This window comes from Pithys albifrons, chromosome 7, assembly GCF_047495875.1.
Source record: "Pithys albifrons albifrons isolate INPA30051 chromosome 7, PitAlb_v1, whole genome shotgun sequence".
Classification (NCBI taxonomy): Eukaryota; Metazoa; Chordata; class Aves; order Passeriformes; family Thamnophilidae; genus Pithys; species Pithys albifrons.
In genome coordinates this window covers 26,785,236-26,809,130 of record NC_092464.1, presented here as the reverse complement: position 1 = coordinate 26,809,130, position 23,895 = coordinate 26,785,236, and the positions used below count along the sequence as shown (strand labels likewise).

At 35.5% G+C, this 23,895-nt stretch overlaps 1 protein-coding gene across 2 annotated transcripts in view; it reads right to left on the bottom strand.

Moving 5' to 3' along the window:
• Window positions 1–5,217: 5,217 nt before the first annotated feature.
• The window catches only part of NXPH1 (neurexophilin 1), a 143,843-nt gene continuing 125,165 nt past the window's right edge, over window positions 5,218–23,895 (bottom strand). For both annotated transcript variants that reach the window (XM_071560023.1, XM_071560024.1), the window contains exon 3: window positions 5,218–9,084. In XM_071560023.1, coding sequence (XP_071416124.1) covers window positions 8,323–9,084 — 762 coding nt within the window. In that variant the 3' untranslated portion in view covers window positions 5,218–8,322. The remainder of the gene's footprint in view (window positions 9,085–23,895) is intronic.

Below are 23,895 nucleotides of genomic sequence, written 5' to 3'. Positions count from 1 at the left end.
TGGGGTTCCACACTTGAAAATGTCAGCAAGTTTTAGAGTAGTCAGAGGAATACTGTCAAACATGCTATAAGAACTGAGACTGCTTAGTCTAGAAAAACTATGGCTTATGGCTGCATCTTGTAAGAGTCTTCAAAGATATAAGAGAATGCTGTAAAAGAATGCTATTAAAGAACTCCATGACTATTTTTTCCAGTCCAAGGACATTTGGAAGGAAATAATTTCTTCATTTTCAGTTGTGATGTTCCATACCTGCAGTTTGGAAGTGTTGATGTATACCATCCTGAGGGGTGCAAAAGCAGGGCAACAATGGCAACAAGGGAAAATAGGTTTATTATTCACATTTCTCATGTCAAGATATGCCATTTCTAGGAGTGCAAGAACAGCAGTAAGAAAGAGAAAGAGAGAAAGGGAGAGACTTCAAGTTTAGCTTCCTTTGGCATAAGGGCACAAGAGCACATGATTGAGAACTACTGAGTTTTGTGACAGACTACCTTGAGACAAGAACACTGGAGGGTCCTAGAAACAATTTATAGTTTAAACATCATTTTTCTGTGTGGTCTAAGCATGCCTGAAAGTTTTTCTGGGTGTGAGTTCAGAGTTAGACAGCTTTGCACCTTCCTTTCATTGCTTTTTAAACACATAGCAGTCATAGTGAAATCTACACCTTCTGGTGGCCTGTACTTGGATCAGGTATGTTCTTTGCAATTAGCTGCAGGGCAGCAACATCTATGAGTGAAGCATGACAGCAAGTTACTGGGGCTCTGATTGCATATCTGATCATTTACCACCCCTTTTTCAGTGTCTCATCTAACTTACCTTTCTCATCTTTGCCCTATGTAAAAAGAAATTTTAATGTTATGCTTCTCATATTTGAAAAGAGCAATAAGTATGATACTTACAATTATATGTAAGCTTTGCTTATATTTATATGTGTTCATTTGCATTATTATTCAATTGGAATTATGTGTGCCTCCTAGTTATCCTTACATAATTTGCATTATTGAATGGGTTCTATTCTGAATTTACAGCTTGGGTCCAACATATCTTGTATTAGGACCTAGCTAACCTAAAGAAATAAGACTTTGAGATGACTGCATTTCTCTTCCACAAAAATAGCATATGGAAATGATCTTAAACTGAGAGATGAAAAATCAGTACCCACTAAAAGTGAAGAGTAAATTTGAAGTATGACAACTGAATAACTAAAAGTTCTGGAAAATTACATATTAAAAAGGTGAAAGTTACAGAAAGTTAATTGTCTTCTCTTGTCAACTCTTGTAAGAGTAGGAAAAGGAACACAATCTCAAGTATAATGTTAATAATATCTGGGGGAGGAATTTTGTTAGAGAAAGGTAATGAGACATTTTATCACTAGAATTCCATCTAAAATATTGCATTCATTTGTAGTCTTTGACTGAAATAGTGACTGAGGAAATGGGAGATGAACTGAGAAGATCAACACTGCTCTTTTAGAGTGGTTAATGAAAAGTAACCTTACAGATAATACTTGTGCAATTAGTAAAATGAACTAAATTTAGAAAATTTCAGTAGTTCCCATGAAAAAAATGAAAGGATTCTTTTACCTACATAAGGTAAAAGCAGGAAAACTTTCATTTGGAGGTGTAAATTCAGTAACAACATAGTCTGCAGAGTAAAAAAGTAGAAACTTGCTCAATATTTGTAGAAGAATAGTAGGAAATATTTTAGAAAATAATACTTCATTGAAAAATGAGAGATTACTCAATAAAAGATTTCACACAGTAAGAGTTTGGATTAAGGAAACGATAAATCTCTGATACGCAGATGAGAAATAATCATTCTGTGATATGGGATGGTACTGAAAAACATTGGTGAGCTCTTGAGAAAAACATAGTTCAAAGTTTGTGATTATTACTCCTGTTTTCTGAAGGGCTACAGCTAACTTACTGAAGTTCATCAGCTACAGGTTTTTGTAAATTGTTCTCAAGTCATGGAAGATTCATTTGGGAATTCATTTGATACACAAGCTGTGTTGCTGCAGCTAGTCTGTCCACATTATTAACTGGACATGACCTACAGGTTATTAACAAAATAAAGACTAGAGCACTTAGTTGCATACTTCTATAAATGAGTTTGTTTCATGAGGTTTATGAGTGAACTCCACATTTGGATTGTTAAAGTGAATTATTGCTAGATAAATGCATTTCTTATACCTCTAGGTTTAAACAAAAACAAATACAGAAACAGAAACAAATACAAGAAAATAAACATGCAGTGAACTCAGGATCACCATGGTCCCCGCCAGTCAAGTTCTATTATTTATGGTTTGTTCAGAATTGCCGTTCTGGATTCTACATGTACCAGTTGAAAGGACTCCAGAGTACACATCACTGGAGGGGAATATATTGCAATTGTAGAAACTTCCTTGCAAAATTTCCTTTTGTATCTACACTTAATGATTAATCAAAATACTTTACTTTCACACAAGAAGTTCAAAAATGCTTCATAAATATGGCATAATTAATTTCACCACAACTACAGCTAGTGGACACTGGAAGAATTAATATGACTTTTTATTCATGCTCCATAAGTGACCTCATTTTTCCTCAAGTTACCTATTTCTACATACAGTTTTGCATCTCATTTTAGTTTCGCTATGACCTAGATCAGGAAATAAAGATCCCATGTTATTTATTCCTCTGCCAAGTCTGGTTTTACTTGTTTTCTAAGGAACAGACCCGTAAGTACATTGGACTTTTCCAAAAAAATCAGTAACCCTTTCATAAAATACTGGACATAGTAGCTGATTTAATTTTGAGATGGCTAATTTCCAAGTCTTCACTGAGGTGTATGAACTGTTTCAACTTTGTAAATTTCCTTTTGGTCCCTTTAATTTTCTGTTAACAACAGACAGAAGTTCATTTCACACACCACTAAAGCGTTTCCTCATAGCAATATCTCTACTTGATACATGACTGAGGTACACTTTGAACTAGAAATAAATCTCAAACATGTTCCATCTTCTCAAATACTTTTTTTGACAACAGGACTACAGCTCTCTTAGAATTAAAGTTCAAGTGAGTCATTGGTTTGCTCCTGATCTAAAGTACCTACAAACAAAATGCATTTCTTTCTTTATCCCAAAGGCAAACTAATACAAAGGATTTAAAATTTTGTATACCATACACAGGACATCAGTCCAAGCTTAAGCAGAGATCCACTAAATGTGCCATACAAGCTTAATTTAAAAAAAAATATATATAGATACTTTCCAATGAGAAAATAAGCTCCTGCACAAAACAATGTCCTTGCTAGTTTGAGTACTTTAACTAATTAGCACAGAATGCAGGAAATAATGGAAAAAAAAAATTCATCTTTAGCCATAGGATACATCGACACTTTTGGAGGGATCATGTTACATGTATTAGATCATATTGTCAGGTGTGTATTACCAAAGGAAACACAATACTCCCATAATCGGACAATTTATTGTAACTTTACAAATTACAATTTATGTGTAGTAAGTGTTCCTCTCATGAATAGAAAAGAGTGTTAATCATGTTCATATATATTGATTTTCTCAAATTTACCTAAAAACCATTTAGTCTGTCAATTTTAACATAATTTTTGTAAGATACTGCCCATTTGGAAAACAAAACAGAAAAAAGGAAAAATGCTTTTTCTTAGACAATACTCTGTGTTTCCACATCAAAACATTTTTGGAAATAGCATTCATATTCATAAAATAAAGTCATAGCAGTAACTCATTAAAAGACTTTAGCATAAATTATAATTAAGTTTTCCATTGCCGGAAATACTACACTTGCCATGAATTCCAGACTGATGCAGTGGAATCAGAAATTTTACAAAAGTTCAGAGATGCTTGTATTTCATTGATATATGTATGAGATTTTAAAAATAGTTCTTTTGGGAGAATTGTGTATATTTTAAAAAACGTTTATAAACTATGACTGAAATTTATGAGTAAATGGTTCACAAGAACTCTGCAGTATAATGTCGAAAAAATAGGAGTTCTTGGCATGAAAACTAATCCTGAATAGGTTTTGTATACATTCCTGTATTATGCAGCTCCTAGCACAATGATTTTTTGATGCAGACATTTCAGGTCTCTTGCAGTGCTAGACAAGCAGCTAAGTACAACTTAGGGAAAATATTTTCTTTCATTACTAAATGCAGTCAGATATGATTTTACTACCACTGCCACAGAAGGACAAAAACATATCCACATTATACAAAGAGGGAGGTTTATTGTCTTCTGGTGAAGAATAATTCTTCAGATCAGACATCTAAACATTAGGTTGGTTCTACTGCAAGAGTAGGACATATTTTGTAATCCCTATTTTTCTCCCCAATTGTCTAACACATAATTTTCAGAGTACTTTATGATATTCTTACAGAATTGCAAGTTACAACATAGGATTCAAGACACATGAGGATGTCATAATTTAATTATGGTAAAGCTGCTTTTTGACCAAATTACTTGAGTAGTATTACTTAAATCTAGACTAGCATGTATTAGAACATTAGAAGATTTCCATTCTGCTTCCTATAAATGGAGTTTGAATATTTTTTATTTTAAGTTATTGAAGTAATTTTCAACACTTTCTGACATCATACTTTGTAATAAGGGAACCTTTAGAAACAGTGTCGGTGTAAAGATGAATTTATAAAAGTTTGCTGGAGAAAGGAATAAAACTTTACGTAATTTCATGAGGAGGGAAGAAAGTATTTTCTGCCCCATGTTGAAGCATTTTGATAACACTAATAAGTGAACACTTTACAACTTTCCATCACTGTTTAGAATTTTGATCCATGACTTTGTTCTTTTTTTTTTTTACACACCACCTGTTTCCTATATCTTGGATTCCTTTGCTCAAAAGCACAGGAACTGACACATAAATTTTATCACTTATCCATGCAAGGCAAGTGTAATATGCTGATATTTGCTCAAGTGCATAATCTATGTATTTTTGCACCAGGAGTAATTGGTTCCTTTTACATATCCCTATTTATGATTTCCCTATAAACTGAAAATAAGATGTAAAGCATGATTTAAATATTTTTTTAAAAAATATGTGAACAGAAACAAGTTCATCATTTCTCAAAAATAAATAACTTAATCTTCTTTAATCCTAAAAATATACCTTTATAGATATACATCTTTATTATGTCTAGAAATATTGAGTTATAGTATGGCAACATTTGCCTGGCCTAGCACTCCATTAAGGCATTGTTCATGTGCAAGACCCAGACACTCATACATACATTGGTTAATTGAATTAACACATTCATGTTCATTAAATTCCTTTTTTAAATGGTAAAACCAAAAACATTCTTTAACAAAGTTAGCAAACACAAAATATTTCCCAAACAGATTGAATGCAATGCAATGAACTAGCACCTAAGTAATACATTATCTATTTTGATATTAGATAACTGTTTCACAATCCAATCACCAAAAGAACTCTTTCAAGTTCAAATTGAAGAATGCTTATAAGGAATACCAAGTCCTTTAAAGGTTTAAGACTAAATAATAGTATGACTCTCTGTGATGAAGGTAAAAAAAGTACTAACTACAACAATTAATAGGATCAAAACCATTGCATGATGAATAATTCTTTTCTGTATTCTTTTCTGTTATCTGAAAAGTGGACAAATATTTATCTATGAACAACATGTATATATTTCATATGTTTATGAGAGGTTTAAAAAAATATATAAAATAAATAAACTGTACCAACAATAGTATTTCACATCCATTTTTCAGGAATATAAACAGGAACACAAAGCTGTAATGCTCAATTGTAATGCAGGTTGCTAAGATCATTAATCATATTTAGCATTGGAATTCAACATACTACTGAATGGAAATTTATATTGAAATCAATAGCAAAATTCCCATTTATTGAATAGAGCCAAGTATTAACTACTGGTAGCAACACAAATTACTTATGGTTTATACTCAGAACAATGACTTTCCATACAGCACAAGTGCTAAACACTATCAGTTTGATTGCAGTATCTGTCCAATTAAAAAAAAATGTGTATCTGAGCATGTTTCTGAATACATTCGTAATATGGACTGCATGGCCTGGACAATTTCTTTCTCGAAAAGCACACAGGGTCCAGGGTCAAAATTTTGTGCTGGGAATTGTCATACATAATGAAGAAATTCCCACAAGCATTTCTATTTGAAGAAGTCAAAGCAATAATAATATGGAAGTCCCCTCTCCTACCCGTACGTCAGTGGCAAAACATTCACCTTCAATAATGTTATCCATTTGCTTTGTTTCAATCTCATTTAGATTCTGCACATTTCAGCAAAAGAGGTACACAACTAGAAGTTGTTTCAAACTTCACTTCTTGAAACATTAATGGAGTGTTTATTGGGATTTTGGAGGAGCTGTTCATAACACTGTGCATAGTTGGAAGCTGACCTATGTCTGCATTCACACTTTTGACCGAAGAGCACAGAATCTATGGCTAAGGGTTGTAGCGGGGAAGAAAACATTGCCAAGAATGATTATTCTGAAAGATATGATATGAAATACTGAGATCATCTTTGGGCAGCCTTTTTTCAGGCATGGACTTCTTACAGTTGCTAGTTTTCTCGATGTTGGGGGTAAGGTATGCCGCTATACACCATATATATATACATATATAAGCTATGAGCTTTTTCTTATAGGAAGAAAATTACCTTGTACCATAAAAAGGGATCTCTTCCTTCCATAAAGAGAGATCAGTACCTCAGAGGAGGCTAGAATTAAGGCAAAGACAGGCCTGTGGACACAGAAAGTGGCTCCATGTTTTCCCACTTTAAAATGATAATGGATCATTTTAAACAAAGCCCTGCAGCTGTAATTTCTTATTCTAGTGGGGGCTTCTGCTGAAGTTAGCAAGACCCTTCAGTAATAAGATCTGCTTGCTAGAAATAGGGCTCGAGAAATTTTTACATGTTCAAATTATATATGCATTTGCACACACTCACACACACATGTACATATACACGCACAAACATGCACACACACACTTGTTTAAATAGATATATATATATGTACATATGCAGAGACAATATTAAAAACCATATTGGAGTGTATTCTATTTGTCAGAATCATTTAAACTACTATCTACACAGTACATATTGAAACTCAACTTTAAGACTTTTTATTTTTATGTACAGTTCATTTTTTTTCTCTGGAAATAAAATATCTAAATACAGACAGACTGTAATGTTGTATAAGTATAGCTTTCAACAATACTTTAGCAGAATAAATGCTTTGTACATAGTTCTGTCTTTTAATGGAGTTTACAGCTACATTGATAAAATGGTTTCCTCATTTCCTTGATTGTTTTTAACCAATAACAAGCAGAGAGACAATTACAAGTTAATATTAATAAGCAGCTCAAATAACACTGGTTAAATTATGTACAATACAAACCATTCATACAAATGAAGACTAGGATATTGGATTTGTTACAATATTTTGTAATAAAGATAAGACAACCACTTATAACTTACATGTTCTCCACCAGGCATTTTCCCTTTTAGAGATCAATTGCAGTTTTTAAGTAGTTTAGCTGGCCTGAACTCAAACTAGTTTAAAGAATCAGACCTTAAAGAGCCAGAGAAAAATCCAACCAGTATGTCTGCTCACATGTAAATTCCAAATGTTTGCCCATCTTTGCTAGAAACAGGTTCGCTCCATGGAAAAAGAGCCACCTAACACCACCTTGAATGTGCCTACTGTATGCTGGAAAAAAGTCATGATGCTTTACTGTGTTCATATAATAAGGAATAACAAAACTCTAGACACACATTTTTCCCGTTTTAACAAGTATTTACTCCTACAGTATTATTTACCAGTACAGCTACTCCAAGCAGTAGAATGTATGAGTGGGGATTATTGATTGTTGTGTATTCGAAGGACTTTCAAGGAGATTTCCATAACAGTCTGTGTTAGAAACCTTGTTCTCTCTAGTTATTCCATTTTGCTTGATGATAGGTTATCCTTAAACCTTAGACATGAGACAATGAATGCTTTCTTAATAGGAATCTCAGTAATGTGTACTGAAAAGTATGCATGTTTCTGTGTGTGTATGGTTTTATTTCAAATCCATAGTGATTTACACCTAAATTCATACATGGAGCTGACTGGGCAAAAATTAGATTGTTTTCCACTAATATATTTGCAGCCATTTGACATCAGCAGCAGCAGGTAGACACATTCCAGGCAATAGATGTGGCCTTCCTCCTTGATGTTACAGCCCTGTCATGTGACCTCTTTTATTCCCCAGGCTTCAGTCTCAGACACCAGTTGGTCCTCACCCTGATGGGAAGTAGGGTGTGTCACTGTGGTAGTTGTAATCAGGACACACTTTCTGTACTAGTTTATAATCTGTACTATAAAAGGAAATGTAAATACAGATTACTTTAAAGGGCTTGGAACAGAGCCATGACACGTGGCTCTGGGTCTGCTCCTGATAACAGGTTTTTGAAGGGTCATAGTTGCAGAGTGTGTTCTTGGTAGCCTTGTCAACCTTTTCATACTCGATTCGACAGTTAAAGGACTTGGAATCTTTGGCATCAATCACTGTCTGTTGTGCCAAGTCAAATTCCACTATTTTTGTAGGGGGTACTAGGCTCACAGATACATTCCCTTGACCAGTGGAGTTATGCCTGAAGTAAACACTAAATGTCCCATTGCCATGGTCAACAATTTTTCCCGTTATTAACAGATTTAACTTCACAGTCTTGATGTTGGAATGAAAATCTCCCCAGCCAAACATTTTCTTAAATTTCCCAGTCTTGACGATGGGCCGTCTTTTTGCTCTGGGCCGAGGCTCTTGCAGATCTGTGGAGTTCCTCAGCCAGTCCCAGAGATCTTGCTCAGAATAAGTTTCTGGTGCATCATGTCGCAGGTCCAAATCTGTATCATTTTCCTTTCCACGAAAAGTCTGTGACAGCAGTCGGCTGATGGACAAGTCTTTGCTACTTTCTGTCCATATGTGCTTTAGTGTGGATTTGGAGCTTCCTGATTTTAGTAGTTCTGTTTTAACTCCATTTGTTAAATTTGCACAGGTAACCTGAAAAAGAAGGGAAGAAGGAATAGATATATTGAGATACATAATGCAAAGTCCATCATTCCCACCTGAGACCAAAAGAAGCAGATTTCAAAACCACAGGGAATTCTTTTTTTGAGACATTAAATTGTATTTCTTTACTCAATAAACATAAATTTCTATTTTCCTCTACATTCCAAGTATTTATTACTTAATTCTCCTTTGCCAGTTTTTCACATTACCCTTCAGATTTAATCCCAGACATCCACATTACTCTTCTGTTATGATGTCTGTAAGCAATGAGTATGAAATGGATTACTATAAAAAACTGAGGTACACAGCCTTGTCATCCTTCAGTCTGTATGTGGCTGCATATGGCATCTCAGAGTGAAGCATTCTTGCGTGAATGCTCTCTCTGCAAAGTAGCCACCATCAGTCACATTCTTTTTTTTTTTTGCTGTCCCTAGGAGTCCACTGCCAGGGTGTTGTCTTGGTGGTGCCAGCCTGACCATGCTCAGAGTCCTTGTCATTATGAATGTAATAATAGTAATATCATTACCCTACTCCTTTTATGAGTACACATTGGTCTGTGCTCTTGACTGGGACATTCAGTCACAACTACAAAATAAATAACAGAATAATGAAAATTCTAATGAGTTTTGTGTTGACAGCTGTACATACTGTATGCTCCACTTCAATTAACACAAAAAGAGTCTCAGTTTATTCTTATATTCCCTTACAGACTAGCTACTGATTTGCCTTGTCTGTATCTAGTATGACGTGCATTTCACCTTACTTGCTTTATTTCTTTTTCACCATTTCCTCCCCAAATGAAATAGTGACCTGTGTAAGACTGAAAGCTTTTTGTGTACTTACAAGAAAAATAAGGTCAACAATTTAAAAGTATTAATAAAAAAATACTGTAAAATGACATTTTAAAAGAAGACAAAATCTTGTACCAAGTTCCTACAAAATCATATATTTCAAACATAGATCTTCATGAAATTTGCTTTCAGAGGAATTTGTCTTATTTATATTTTTTCTCTTTGCCTTAATTGAGTGGAAAACAGAGAACAGATGCAGGCTCGCAGCTGTCTAACATGCAGCACTGGCAGAGAGCTCTGATGGAGCGTAGCAGTGAGTGCTGGAAGCGGGTGGATAGAAAGGGACTGACAACACATGTTGTCACATTCCCCCTAAAAATTTGCATCACACAGGCTGCTCCATTTTTTTAATATTTATACTACTCTGAAGAGGTCATTAGGTTTTTTCTTTCCTTTCATGGCTACATATGAGACTCTGAATATGCCTGTTTAAATATTCTGTGATCTGGCATTGATTTACGTGCCTCTATCATAGCTGCAGTTATATCTTTTTCTTCACTTAAAAATGAATTGAGTGCATTCCATACCCAGGAAACCCACTGGAAACCAAAGAGTATTTAAATCATGTCCCCTCTCTACTGGTACAACTGGAGGTATATGTCACAGAGGATATCTATCACAGCATGGCCTTTTCATTTCCCAACAATTATGAAACTGAAGCATGCTTTCATTAACTTTTCAAGGTCACTTGGAGGCAAATACATAAAATCAGTCTAAATTGTCTTAATACACTCATCAGATAGGAGGTATGCCTCCAGCCTTTTACAGCAAATAAATAGGTAAATAAATCTGTCACATCACACACTATACCTCCCCAGTCCATTTCAGGTTGGTGAGCCAGTAAGAACAATGGATAAAATATGGGTTTAATGCAGGATTTTTCCAAAGAGATGACTTTTGAATTGACGGAAGGATTAAACACAGACTAGCATTTCAATAGCCTGTTCTCAGCTGCATGTTAATATCAACAGAGTAAGTCAGGAAAGAAGCTGTAATAAAATGCTCTGATGGTGCACTGGTTAATGAAGCAGCAATGAAAATGTCACAGGAAGAGAGAAAGACTCAGAATATATTTTTTCCTGTGCTGTATGGGGAAAGGGGGCAAAATAAAAAATGTGCTTAAAAGGGAAAATGTGCCTGTCTTGCAAGGATCTGTCAACCTGCAATGAATCTAAGCAGTTAGCCAGCAGAGCTAGTAATCTGTAGGTAGTATACAGACTGCTCACCATTCTCATTTTCTTTGCTCACAGTTTGTTTTTCCTTTGTTTTCTTTTCTTCACTCAACAATTTATATTTCATAGGATTGCACTACAAACTCTACTTGACAAGATGTAAGAGTATGAACCTTTAAAAGAGGTCTCTCTTTTTTTCAGAGGTATAAAACTGAACATTCAGGAAAAGAAGATCTTTTCTAAAATGATTGCTGACTGGTCCAATACATGTGTTTTATTGAAAACCAGCATATTTCATGAAAATGGATAAATCATATTCCATGCATTCTATACTGCTTCATACCTGATGTAACAGATACAATTGATTGTTACTGTCATTGATTTTGTAATACTTGAGAACTTCTGGTCATGCAGTTAGCCCCAAGACCTCTGGGATCTGCAGTGTGGGTAACCAGCTACATTCATGATTAAAGGCCTGAACCTGCCCTCCCGAGTCAAGTGTCTGTGTAAGTACTAAAAAACCAGCCCATAACAGTTAATAAAAGAGCTCTACAATTCCTTGTTCTTAACATTTTCCAACCTCTTTCTCATATGCTGTTAGTATACGTGCTATAGAAAGTAGCTATATGTATCCTCAGAGACTCACACACCCAATAACACAGAGCATTGTTGTGTAATGGAATTTCTGCAAATGCAGCATTTTTTCACATGAACTGATCCACAATTTTCTTCAATTTCTCTTCTTTCCAAACACAAGATTGCAATAATACAGGAAAGAGCATGCAAATACATGAGTTTTTTCACTTAGTAGAATGAAACTGAAATATAGGCCTGTTTTAGTGGCACATGGAAAACCAGCCAATTTCAAGTGGATAATAAAACACTGAGCAGCCTAAATTCTATATTGGCTTTTTTTTGTCCTCTTCCTTGAGGATATCTGCACATAGTTCAGAAACTTGCATATTGTATCTTATAAATTAAGTTCACTATAACCAGAGTTGCTTTCATTTTCACAGCCAAGTGTCACTCCTAGATGAAACATTGTGAAGTTTGGCCCACTTGTAATAGCTGTAGCAAGGATAGAGTTAATTTTCTTCACAGCAGCTCATATAATGCTATGGTTTAGACTTTTGACCCAAATGCTGGTAGCATACTAATATTCTGCCTCTGGATGAACAGTGTTTTCCCAACATCAAGGCCTTCTCTTTCTCTTCCAGCCCCTTAAGTGAATAGACTGAGGAGGTGCATAATGGATTAAGAGGGGACACAACTGAGCAGAGAACCTGAATTAAACAAAGTGATATTCCATAATGTACAACACCATGATTAGCCATTAAACAGAAAAGTGGGGGGTTTAGAGGGGATTAGCCATCTTTTTTTCAGGAACTGGCTGGGCACCATTCTACCCATGGGTGTTGGTGAGTATTCCTTTTGCAGCGCTTGTTCTGGCCTTTTTTCTCCTCTTCTTTCCTCCTTTTCTCCTCCTCTTCTCTGCCTCTTCTCTCTCCCCCCCTTCCCCCCCTTCCCCTCCCCTCCCCCCCTTCCCCTCCCTTCCCCTCCCCTCCCCTTCCCTTCCCTTCCCTTCCCTTCCCCTTCCCTTCCCTTCCCTTCCCTTCCCTTCCCTTCCCTTCCCTTCCCTTCCCTTCCCTTCCCTTCCCTTCCCTTCCCTTCCCTTCCCTTCCCTTCCCTTCCCTTCCCTTCCCTCCCCTCCCCTCCCCTCCCCTCCCCTTCCCTCCACTCCCCTCCCCTCCCCTTCCCCTTCCCTTCCCCTTCCCCTTCCCCTTCCCCTTCCCCTTCCCCTTCCCTTCCCTTCCCTTCCCTTCCCTTCCCTTCCCTTCCCTTCCCTTCCCTTCCCTTCCCTTCCCTTCCCTTCCCTTCCCTTCCCTTCCCCTTCCCTTCCCCTTCCCTTTTCTTCTCATCTTTCACTTATTAAATTTTTCCTTATCTTGACTCCCAAGTTTTCTTGCTTTTATTCTTCCATTCCTCTTCCCCAGTCTCACTAGGGAAAGGTGGAAGGTAAGTGAAGAACTGTGAGTAGCTTAGCTACCCACCAGTGTTAACCCACAACACCACTGCATTGCAATAAATCAACGTTGCAAGAGGGCTGAGAAGAGGGATATCCTCTGTTCCTACATAGCTACAAGTGGGTTTGAATGATAATGATGGCAGAAATGTCTATGTAGAAAAATAGCAAAGGCAAAAATACCTAGCAATGCTTATCCAATCCTACAAACATCATTGGAAAACCATTCATTAAGCACAACAGACTGATATTTGCTTCTAGTTTTGTACTTTCAATGGATTTCCACTACCTAGTAAAGTCTAGTGGTATACAAAAGGTACCAGGAGGTCACCACCTGGTAATTCTTTTCCAATGAATAATAAAAAATTGTTATTGCATTTCTTCTGCTTCTTCTATGAAGAAGCAAAGAAAATAATTTCACTGGGCACAATATCCCAAAGCATGATTAAAAAAGACTCAGGAATTGGTATGCAATCAAATTTTTGAACCATTAAAATAGAATACTTATTCATTCTGCATCCTTTTTTTTTTTTGAGGCTGAAGAATTCTTTATGATGATGTTTAACATCATTAAACACATTTTAATGAATATATGTAGCTCTTTTAGGACTTCCTAAAGAGTAGGCAGTCTCAGAAATTTCAGAGTTCTCTTTCAAGACACTGAGTTCTGAATGTTTTGTCAGGTCAAACCTGACCATTCAGAGCAGAGAAAATGAAGCTAAAAAGGGATCTTAGGAAGCCATGAAGGTGTCAAGTGATGATTTAGGCCCTTTTCTCAGTTTAAAATCAACCATAGGTATATTAATATTAATTTAAGATCGATTGATTACAGATTTAAAAAAATAATAATTCAAAAGATACAGAATGCCTCTTGATTTGCCACTACTTTCCTTTTATTCTAGCTCTATTACGGTTCATTACCTGCAATTACAGCATTGGTTTAGAAATTACGCATTTACTCTTCTGAATGTATGACTACTTGAGGGAAAATGAAAATGTAAACAAACAATCTAATACTCAAGGTGGAAAATATATCTCTGCAGGTAAATAACTAATCAAAACCAATGTTTTTGCTGGCATAGCAGCACTGTAAGAATTTGGCAGCAGTGTGTTTGCGTATGCTCTTTATAGAAGAATTCAGAATTTTCTTTCCTCTGTAAGATACCTCAGATGCAACAAAAGTGAGAAAGTACTGATGGGCATTGCAATACACTGGACCATTATCAAGGCAGAACAGCCCTCAGACAAAATTCGCTGAACCCAGTGTTCTCGTATTAATCCTGTTTATGCAATGGATGGAGGAAAATCTGGACCTAATTTACTGTTCTACTTAAATCAATTCTTCCTTCTATACCTGTCTACATATTGTACAAAGTTGAAGCATGGAAATATTTTATTCAATGACTAATTTCCAGACAAGTCACAGTCAATATTCTACAGGAATTTTATGATAGGCAAAGAAACTAAGAATGCAAGGTAATGGAGATATGACTATAAGGGGCAAGGGGGAGTGTAAAGCACACTGAAGCACCTGTAGCTCTTACAAACTGACACTCTTCCAAAAGGGAGGGCAAACACAGCAAACCACATGCATTAACATTTCACAGAAACAAACCTCTATGGTTTTAACTTACAGCCTTTTTGCTACATGACATGGAAAGAATAAGGATGTGGGTCAGTCAATCAAAAATGCAAACTCAGCTGTATTTGACAAATGGAACAGTAACTCTTGATCTACTGTGTCAAGTAAGAAAGCAAACGTGGCTAGGGGGAATCAAACAAAAGATTCATTTACAAAGATGTTCTGTCTCTAATAGCAAATATAAGAAATTCCTGGAGAAGATCAAGAACACGCCAAGCATATGATAGTCCAATAATTTCTTCCCAGAAGTCAAATAATTCTCTTTTCCTCTGCTAGGTATGGTTTCTGTATATGTTTTCTGTTTCAGTAACTCAATAGACTGTTCTGTGCATGTGTTCACTCTGACCCTTTGCACACTTTTAACCTTCATAACATATGTTAGCAATGAGTTCCACAGCTACATTTCATCTTACTCTTTGTTTTGAACCTGGCTCCTGATGCCTTCTTTGGAGAATCTTTCATTCTCCAGATGGAAAATTCAGTCTGTATCTAAATTTCTTATACTCCTCCTTACTTTTCTGTGCTGTTATACATTAAATATTTTTTCTACAAATACCAATGAGTGGGAAATTTGATGTTTTCTAGCTACATAAGGAAGCCTGCTTCTAGCCCACTACTACATGCCTCAGCTATATCCATTCATCATAGTAAACAGATATTGACCATGTTTCCAGCCCTGAGTACCAGCTTCCGGGGTCACTCAAATAATCCTTGTACATAAGCAATTCTATACCTATATCTTTGAATTTCCTATTTGTCCTTCTCTGAAGCCCATTTGGTTCCACACCCAGTTCTGTCTTTGAAATGAGGAGATAAGAATGGCTCACAGTAATCAAGATATGTCAAAACCATGCTCCTGTGTGATGACAAATATGGCCTTCCACTATTAGTTCACTCTTTTTTCTCTGCTAATTCATAATGTTATATTTGGGGTTGATCATTAATGAGCACTGAACTGATGTTTACATGAAACTGTCTTAACACTAAAGTCTCAATCTTAATTATAAATGGAGCTGGAATTAATATTTATAATATATTTCACATTATATGTGTTACCACAGAATTTAATTCCTTAATTTATTGCCTGTTTGCTAATCCTGATAAGATCTCTCTGCCATTCCTCTCTCTTGGCTCTTATCTTTTCTACTTTAAAATATTTTGTCATTAACAAACATTCTCACTCACCTTTTCCTGGTCATTTACAAAAATATACGTAACAGCGCAAGTCCTTGCATAAAGTCCTGTAGAAATTGTATGGTGACCTACTTTCATTGTTGACCATAGAAAAAGAGGCATCTCAAGTTTTCACTACTATTCTCTAAAGTAATCACTTAGGATCATTCACTTAAGCATAAAAAAATCATGATTAGTTGTCACAAAGAAAACAGAGGGAAGGTAATTTTTTTACTGTCTTTAGGATAGAAAATTGAATTCAAGATGCAGTTACTAGAAGTTTTGTATAGAACTTCCTTAGGATTCATAAAATTCAGATTAACGCTATCAACTGTGCTCAGATCAGCTTTAAATTCTGTATTTTCCTTGTTTTAAGATGTGACCTGTCATTCTTATTTCAAATGGTCCTTGTTAAAACAAAAGTGTGGCTACCTGAGCTTTTTTCATCATTCACACAACAGCAGTTATGCAAGATAAGAAGTTGCTATAAATTCAGCTGACAACAGCTCATATAAATTCAGTGAAATTAACACTGAAATTAGAGCACCTATGTCAGCTGATATATCTTTGAGATCTGACTAAGAATCAAAGACTAATTAGAAAATTTGTAGCCACAAAGACGGAGCCACTAAAAAAACAGTAGGAACACTGTTTGTCTAGAGACATTAAAATTCCTAACAGTCGTTATCAAAAAATATTAAGATATTGCAGTGGCTGTTCTGCAATAGAATAAAAACTAGCAAAAGTTACAATTTTTCAGTGCTTTCTACACAATCTATGTTGCCTGTAATAAATAAACCTGAAAACTAGCAAGTCTCAAATAAAGCACCTTAAGTGGTTGGATTCGATAAGAATAATTAAGAATTACCATATCAAATTTTGCTTTAGAGTTTTATTTCCTCTCCCCTGTGTTCTTGTGGACTATGGGCTCAGCTGTGACACTGCCAGAAGCCCTGTGAATGGTAACAAACTGATGAAAGAAAGTGGTGGCCTGCCACCTGTTAGGTCCTCAGGCAGACAATATCCTTTGCTAGACTGGTCCATGATCTGAGGTGGGAATCATCTCACTGATTACCTCAAGATCTGAGGTCTAAACTATTTATCTAGGTTTATTCCATGATCAACAGTGAGAGAAACAGAATGAACTGCCTCCTCTACCTCCATGGGGTATTGATGAATGTTTAAAATTGAATAAATCTTCACCTAGATGCCTAATGGTAACCAAAAATATTCTGACCTCTGGTGCGTAGTTAACCTATAGGCAATAACATGGAGAAAACCCAAGGGCTACAGACTGGAAGCAGGACAATGAATTCTCTATGTAAATGCCTTCTGTAATGCTCTACTCATGTTCAAGTCTACTGTTTCCTATACACCTGTAAGCATTTTGAATCTAGTGATGTGTTACTCATGCAGCAAGGTGTGTAGAATTTCTAGTATTGCTCCTACTTTTAGTTAAAGGAAATATCCCATTTGAGGTTTCCTTTAAGAAACTGTGTAGTTTTTTACTACTGTGTTTTCTTTTGAGTTTGATTTAGTTATACAAAAAATTTTCTTGAGCATATATAATCTGAAAAATTAGTCTTTTTGATCTTGTTTTGTTCACAAGAAACTAAAAATAAAAAGGCTTTTAAAAAGTGTTTAGTCATCTAATACAGATAGGTACCTTAAATCTGTCAGACTTAGATTGTAATTGCAGAGACATTTCTTCTCATAGCATTGCCCTAATTGATATTTTTCTCTTTCTCTTCTTTAACTCTGCTTCATTCTGCCAGTGCTGCCCTCTCAGCTGTGGCAGTCAGCTTTTTATAAGATAAAGACTTTCTTTATTCTTTCATAAATATTCAGAGTGGAAATCAGATTCAGAATTAAACATCCAGACTCCCCTCTCTGCCTGGAGAAGACAAAGAACTTTGAACCAGGAAGCAAAACCACAGATTCACAACAGGAAGTGATGAAAAGCCAGACCTACAAAATGTTCCACCCTTTTCTGGAAAGCAAGGGTGAAGAGAGGTGCTGCTGTCACTGTTGTCTTTCCGAGAAGAAAGCTCTTTTTTTTTCTCCAAACATGTAGCTTTTAGAGATAAAAGTGATTGTCATTGTCTATTTTATTTAAGAGCCATAAAGCATTAGCAAGTAAAAACAAAAGTCCATCCAGTCCAACAATGACTAAAAGTTGGTTTTATCAAGGAATACAAAATCAGGGAAAGAATATACTACATGGACCAGAGAATCTTTTCCATTTTCAAGTCTGCAGATCAAGGATTTCTTAAGTTGGGTGTCTGGTTATAAATTTAATAACTTTCAACAAATACCAGTTATAAGAACTTGTCTGTTTCTCTGTTAAACTTCCAGCATATGAAACACCCTTCCACCAGCCAGACATTCCTCATCTCTGCTTCAGACTCTCTGAGAACCTTCTCCCCCTGTTTTGAACAAGTCACATCCCAACTTCATCTCATGCTACCTAAATTCTTTTCCAGGCGGTCACAACAAATTTTATTGACAAAACAGCATTTTTCCTGTGGAATTTAGGTTCAGATCTGGTGCCTGGATGCTCAGGCCAGGCAAAGCTGTGAAAACTTATGGCTGGCACTAGAGAAGCTTCCTGGTCAATGAAAAAAATAAAATAAAGAAAGGACTAAAGTCACTTGTAAAAATTCTAGAGGAGCAGAAGGATGAAGATAATGTAGTATTATGTAGCTTAATTTCATTTTCTTTCCTCGTTGAGTCAGAATGGAAGGTGTTTCGTTTGTAAAACATTATTTCTCTTTCAATGTAGAAAACATCATACTATCACCTATAATTGTCTGTGAACTGAAGGACCAAATGAGTTACAATACTATGTGAAAACCTTCCCATTAGAATTTTACAGCTTTCCGATTTTTGCCCTAAAAGAACTGAAATAAAGTCCAGATATTTCTAATGGCAGATATGCAAGAGAATGTATAAAGCTTTGGGAAAGGATTGAAATATAACTGTATGAAATATCCTATTAACTCTTGCCCTAAGTTTTACAATTTTAGAAAGAATATCAACTGAACTCTTGAAGCCTGCTGTCTATGTTGTCATTACAGATTTTTTACTTCAGTGGATAATGACTTTTGAAAATTCACCCCATCTCCGTTCAGCAGGGGCTTAAAGTTCCATGGAATAAATTAAAGTGGGTTAAAAATGTCTAACAGAGTTTTAAGACCCCTGTATTATGCCAGTATCACAGAGTGCTGCAAACGTTAAAATGAAAGTCTCGCTAGGTAAATAAATTTTGACAAGGATCTATTGTTCTTGTTCCACATTCCTATAAGCCTTCTTTTATTAATATTAGCTTGCCATTTTCTGCATACATGTAGAAAGTAATATTAAATAAAATTAGATTTTATATGAAAGGCCACAGATCAACATTTTAATCAAAATTTGCACTATAGTTTGCTTTATATATAGCACACTGAAGAATATAAGTTCATATAAGTGGACTTATGTTCTGAAGAAGGTAAAAAAAACTGTAACCTGACATATGGTACTCTATAATGAACACGGCCACTGTACACTATTAACATACTCTATTAGTATTATTAATTTTGTATACACAGTTTTGAATCATCCACTGTCAATGCAAATGTTTAATAAAATTTTATGCACCCAAATAGTTTGAGGCTCATGTGTCTGAATCTGTATTTTTCCAAAGAAAAGCATTAGAAAGTTGATACAACTGAGTCACTTTCCACATAGATATTGGTGGGTACATCCCACAAAAATGAATTTGAACAAAGGTGCCTTTTGGGGAGATTTAACTCCCACTGCCATTGGCAAAGTGCATACCCATAAACACAAGAAATTCTTTTGTAAAAATATAAATTCTTTTCATTAAAATTCCCTGTTCTTCACTATGAGTTATGAATTTATTACAAATATCTGAATACTTCAGGAAAGGCATTTTAAAAACCAGAGAAAGCTTTTCCAATGTTCAATCAGAGTTTGGCATATTCCTGCTAACTAATGCCTTCATCTTTTCCTTATACCCTTGCCAGATACACGTACTGACTTGTCAGAAGGCTTCTGTGATCTCAAAGAAGGTGGTTTTCTTCTCTTTGAATTTTGGCCAGATGCAGCAATATATTCCCATCTTATTTTGTTTGTTGAATAGGCATTGATCATTCATTCTTTTGGTCAGTGGATATCAACGTCTATTAAAATTCATCTCTGAGGAAAGAGGTATGTTTCTTTAATGTTGTTCTGGTAAGGAAAAGACTAAACAGCTATTCGATTGCAAGGGTACTCAATTAATTCTAATTGAGATTTTCTTGATGGTTTTGTCAAGGTCTGCTAATTCTTATGGGGTATGCTCAGCAGTAAGCAGCATGTGGGCACAGGCTCTGCTGGGCAAGCCAAGTGCTGCACATTGTTTTCCTGGCTATGACACACACAAACATCTTGCAATGCTCCTGAAATGCAAAGATGTTAGAGAAATACAGAATGTCCTGTTGGAAACCAGGAGACACCACATGTTACATATTTAGAAGATCCAGGCAAAATTTAGTCTTGATCCAAATCTGAGCAGGACTCTATTGTCGGTGTACATTTGTCAGGATTCAGGGAAACCGAGTAGCCTCAGCAAAGGTATTAGCCCCACTTGCTTACAGAGCTGGTCTTTCTGTGTCTGGACACAGTTTCTCCATCAAGAGGAACACAGCTATAGAGTACTACAAGGGGATAACATAAAACAGTTTCTCCACATCCTATAAACTATTAATTCAATATAGTTTTCTTTGTAGTGACTATCCCTGAGCTTGCATAGACCTGTTTTAAAGTCTATGGTACCTTTCTGAGTTGATCCAAATAGGCATTGTAAGGGAACCTAAAACAGTCAAACAAAACAGAATAGAATACCCAATAGAAAAGCAACATTGTCTGTGCCTGATAGTAGTCTTGTGTTTTCTCCTGCAATAGTATCACACCTAATTAAAAGTGAAAATTAATAGCCAGCAGGATTAATCAAATTCCATATGCAAATAGCTGGCTCATGAGAGCCATGGTCCAATTGCTACTACTATCAGTAAGGTCATTAATTTAAATTGAGATGAGTTAAGAGTCCTTTGGGCATTGACACGTAAGTTGAAGGAGGTTATTCATTGCGAAGTTTTTCACACTATAACAAAAAGGAAGAGGATATGTGAATACTTCTTCAGCATGACAGCTTCTATGATGAGAACCACTGTGAGCTTGTCTGTGGAGGATCATGAGTCTTCTCCTGTAACATTCAGTAGTTCTGATACACTGCTTTAAATTCATATTAAGATGTGCAGAAGCAAGTTGAATACAAGATAGTTCAAGGTCCATGAACTGACTTTGGGATTATTTTGTGCCTGCTGAGCACCTTCAAATTATAGAAAGAGTTTTCTGTTTTTTAAGAAAAATTTGAGTACCAGTTTCATAAACCCTTCAGAAACTTTTCTAACCTTTAGAAAAGGTCCAGACATTGCCAATTAGTGAGAAATATTAACTTGTAAAAAGAAATACTGGAGCCCTAAAGCACTGGCTATACTAGTGCAAATATAGTACATTCTCAGTTTACCATCTCTTCACCTCAACTCAGAACTCCAGTGTCTTAATCTATCACTGCATTTCTAGGCATGGAGACAAGAAATGTAGTCTTTACAGGCAAATTATAATATAGTGCTGTACACCTATGAATTTTCTCCAAATACTTATGGCTGAAATATTTTAAGTTGCATAGTAACAGAATGACTGCAGAGTAATAAAGTAGTGATGGCATTATATTACTTTTCCTACATAAAGAATAAAAATATAAAATTTATTATTCTGACCTTGTATCACAGGAATTTCTCAGGTATGTAAAAAAAAAAAATTCAACTGGCCTATCAAAAAAATTTAAACTAATTTTAATTTTTCTGAAAACTTGGTTACCAGAAGGGTTTTTTTGTTAAATTTAAACAGAACACTGGAGTCTGAAAAATTAAGGTGGAATCCTTATGTGTTTGGTCTTCCTTTTTTACTCAAAAGCATGTTTTCATATTCTTCAAATATAACAAATTCAGGGTTCAGGGAGAATCCTGAGGCATTATTGGTGCAAAATCTGCACAAGTTAGGAAACACAGTGACACAAAAAATTGGATAGAGGAACATGAATTTTTCACACCAAGTTCCAGAAAGCCTCAAACTTTTTTGACTACTACTTGCAGTCCATTCTGCTTTGACCTCTGACTGTTCTGATCATCACCACCTTGACCATACTGACTTATTTGAGCCAATTCTAACTGCAGTTCCACTCGTTCAGCTTCCTGCATGAACAGGATTTCAATGGAGTGATTCAGATAGGAATTAAGTGCTTTGCTTTTCATAGAATAACCGTTTCTTCACTGTATATTAAAATATTCCTAGGTCTGCCAAAAAAAAAGCAAATAACTTTTTTCCATTGTCTCATCCTCGATTTCTTTGTGGCTCAGCAACAGCACGAAACAATTTAACATTAGCAGGCAAATTTCATTTGTTACCTGCCAAATGCAGATATAAAAGATAACTATGAAAAAGCAATATTTCCTCATTCTAAGGCAATAGGTTACATGTCCTTGCTATAATATACTTGCTAAATAACATTCAATGAACTCACAAAAGTATTTAATTTAAATATAAGTGCTTAACAGTTCCATTTTTCAGAGGGTAAATGGCACTCCCACATGTGTTTCTCTTAAATGCGTTTTCAGAACAGACATCCTTTCAGAACGTGCATTTAATGTTATATATTATTACTATTACTGCAATGTTCACAGACCTCCCTGCAGTCAGGGTTACGGTGTACTAGAAACCAAACATATATAGTCACTGCCCTAGAAAGCTTTCTCACCGAAACAGATTTGACAAAGGCAAAGCTAAAAGAGGAAATATTCTTTATGTCCTAACTCAGTTGCAGAGCTAAGAGTTAGTACAAATCTCTGAACTTCTCTTTCCCTTGTCATATCCAGGATGTACCAATAAAAAGACTGACCCCAATAATTGGTTATACATAATACTATTAGCTTTTTTTAAAAGGATACAGGCTCAAGGAAAAAAAGTCAACTCAGAAGTGAGTTGTGTTATTGATCTCAATAAGTCCATGTTAACATGAAGCCTAAAACCCACTTGTAGACCGGTTTTCTAGAGAAGCAGAGACAGCTGACCTTTGTAAGAAGAAATGTCTGACTTGTTTCTCTGATAAAAAATTACAGTAAAAATAATAATACTAATATCTTGTATCATTCCCATGCTACTATATCATTGGGAAAAGGAAAAAAGGATTCATATAAATGACTTCCAAACTGTGAATCACTCCAGTCCCCCTTTATCTCTCAGCTGTCAGTCAACAGCAACTCTGGGTAGTCCACAAGCTACTTAGTGAATTACAAGAATATATTTATTTTATTGTTTTATTTTTTTATTAGTAAAACCACAATGATAAATTTTTTTAAAACTTACCAGAAACCAGCAATATCTTACTCATTTTATTCAAGCATTTAGCTTTATGAGAGTGTTTTCTTTATTAGTTTGCTGTATACGTAACTAAGACAAGGGAATGTAGGGCAGCAAGAAAAGTCCTGTTGGTATTTGTTACAAGATCCTTAAACCATTTTATCCACCCATTGATTTATTTTTTTTTGTCCATTCATGTTATGGACTTGGTTCCTAAAATATGGAAGAATTTTCATCTAGTAGAATCCAGAAATATTCCTAGAGAAAGTAATAGATTTTCTTGTAATTTCAGAACAGCTTTTCCACAGAGAACAGCATGTACACAGATTTGGTCTAAGAGAGATCATGTTTACAAGGAAGACAATCTATAACTCACCAGTTGCAGGACTAAGAGAATACTAAGCTTTGGATTTTAAGGTGTTGTTATATCATGACAAATGCCTGAAGCCTAAGTCCCAACTCCAAACCCTAACTCAT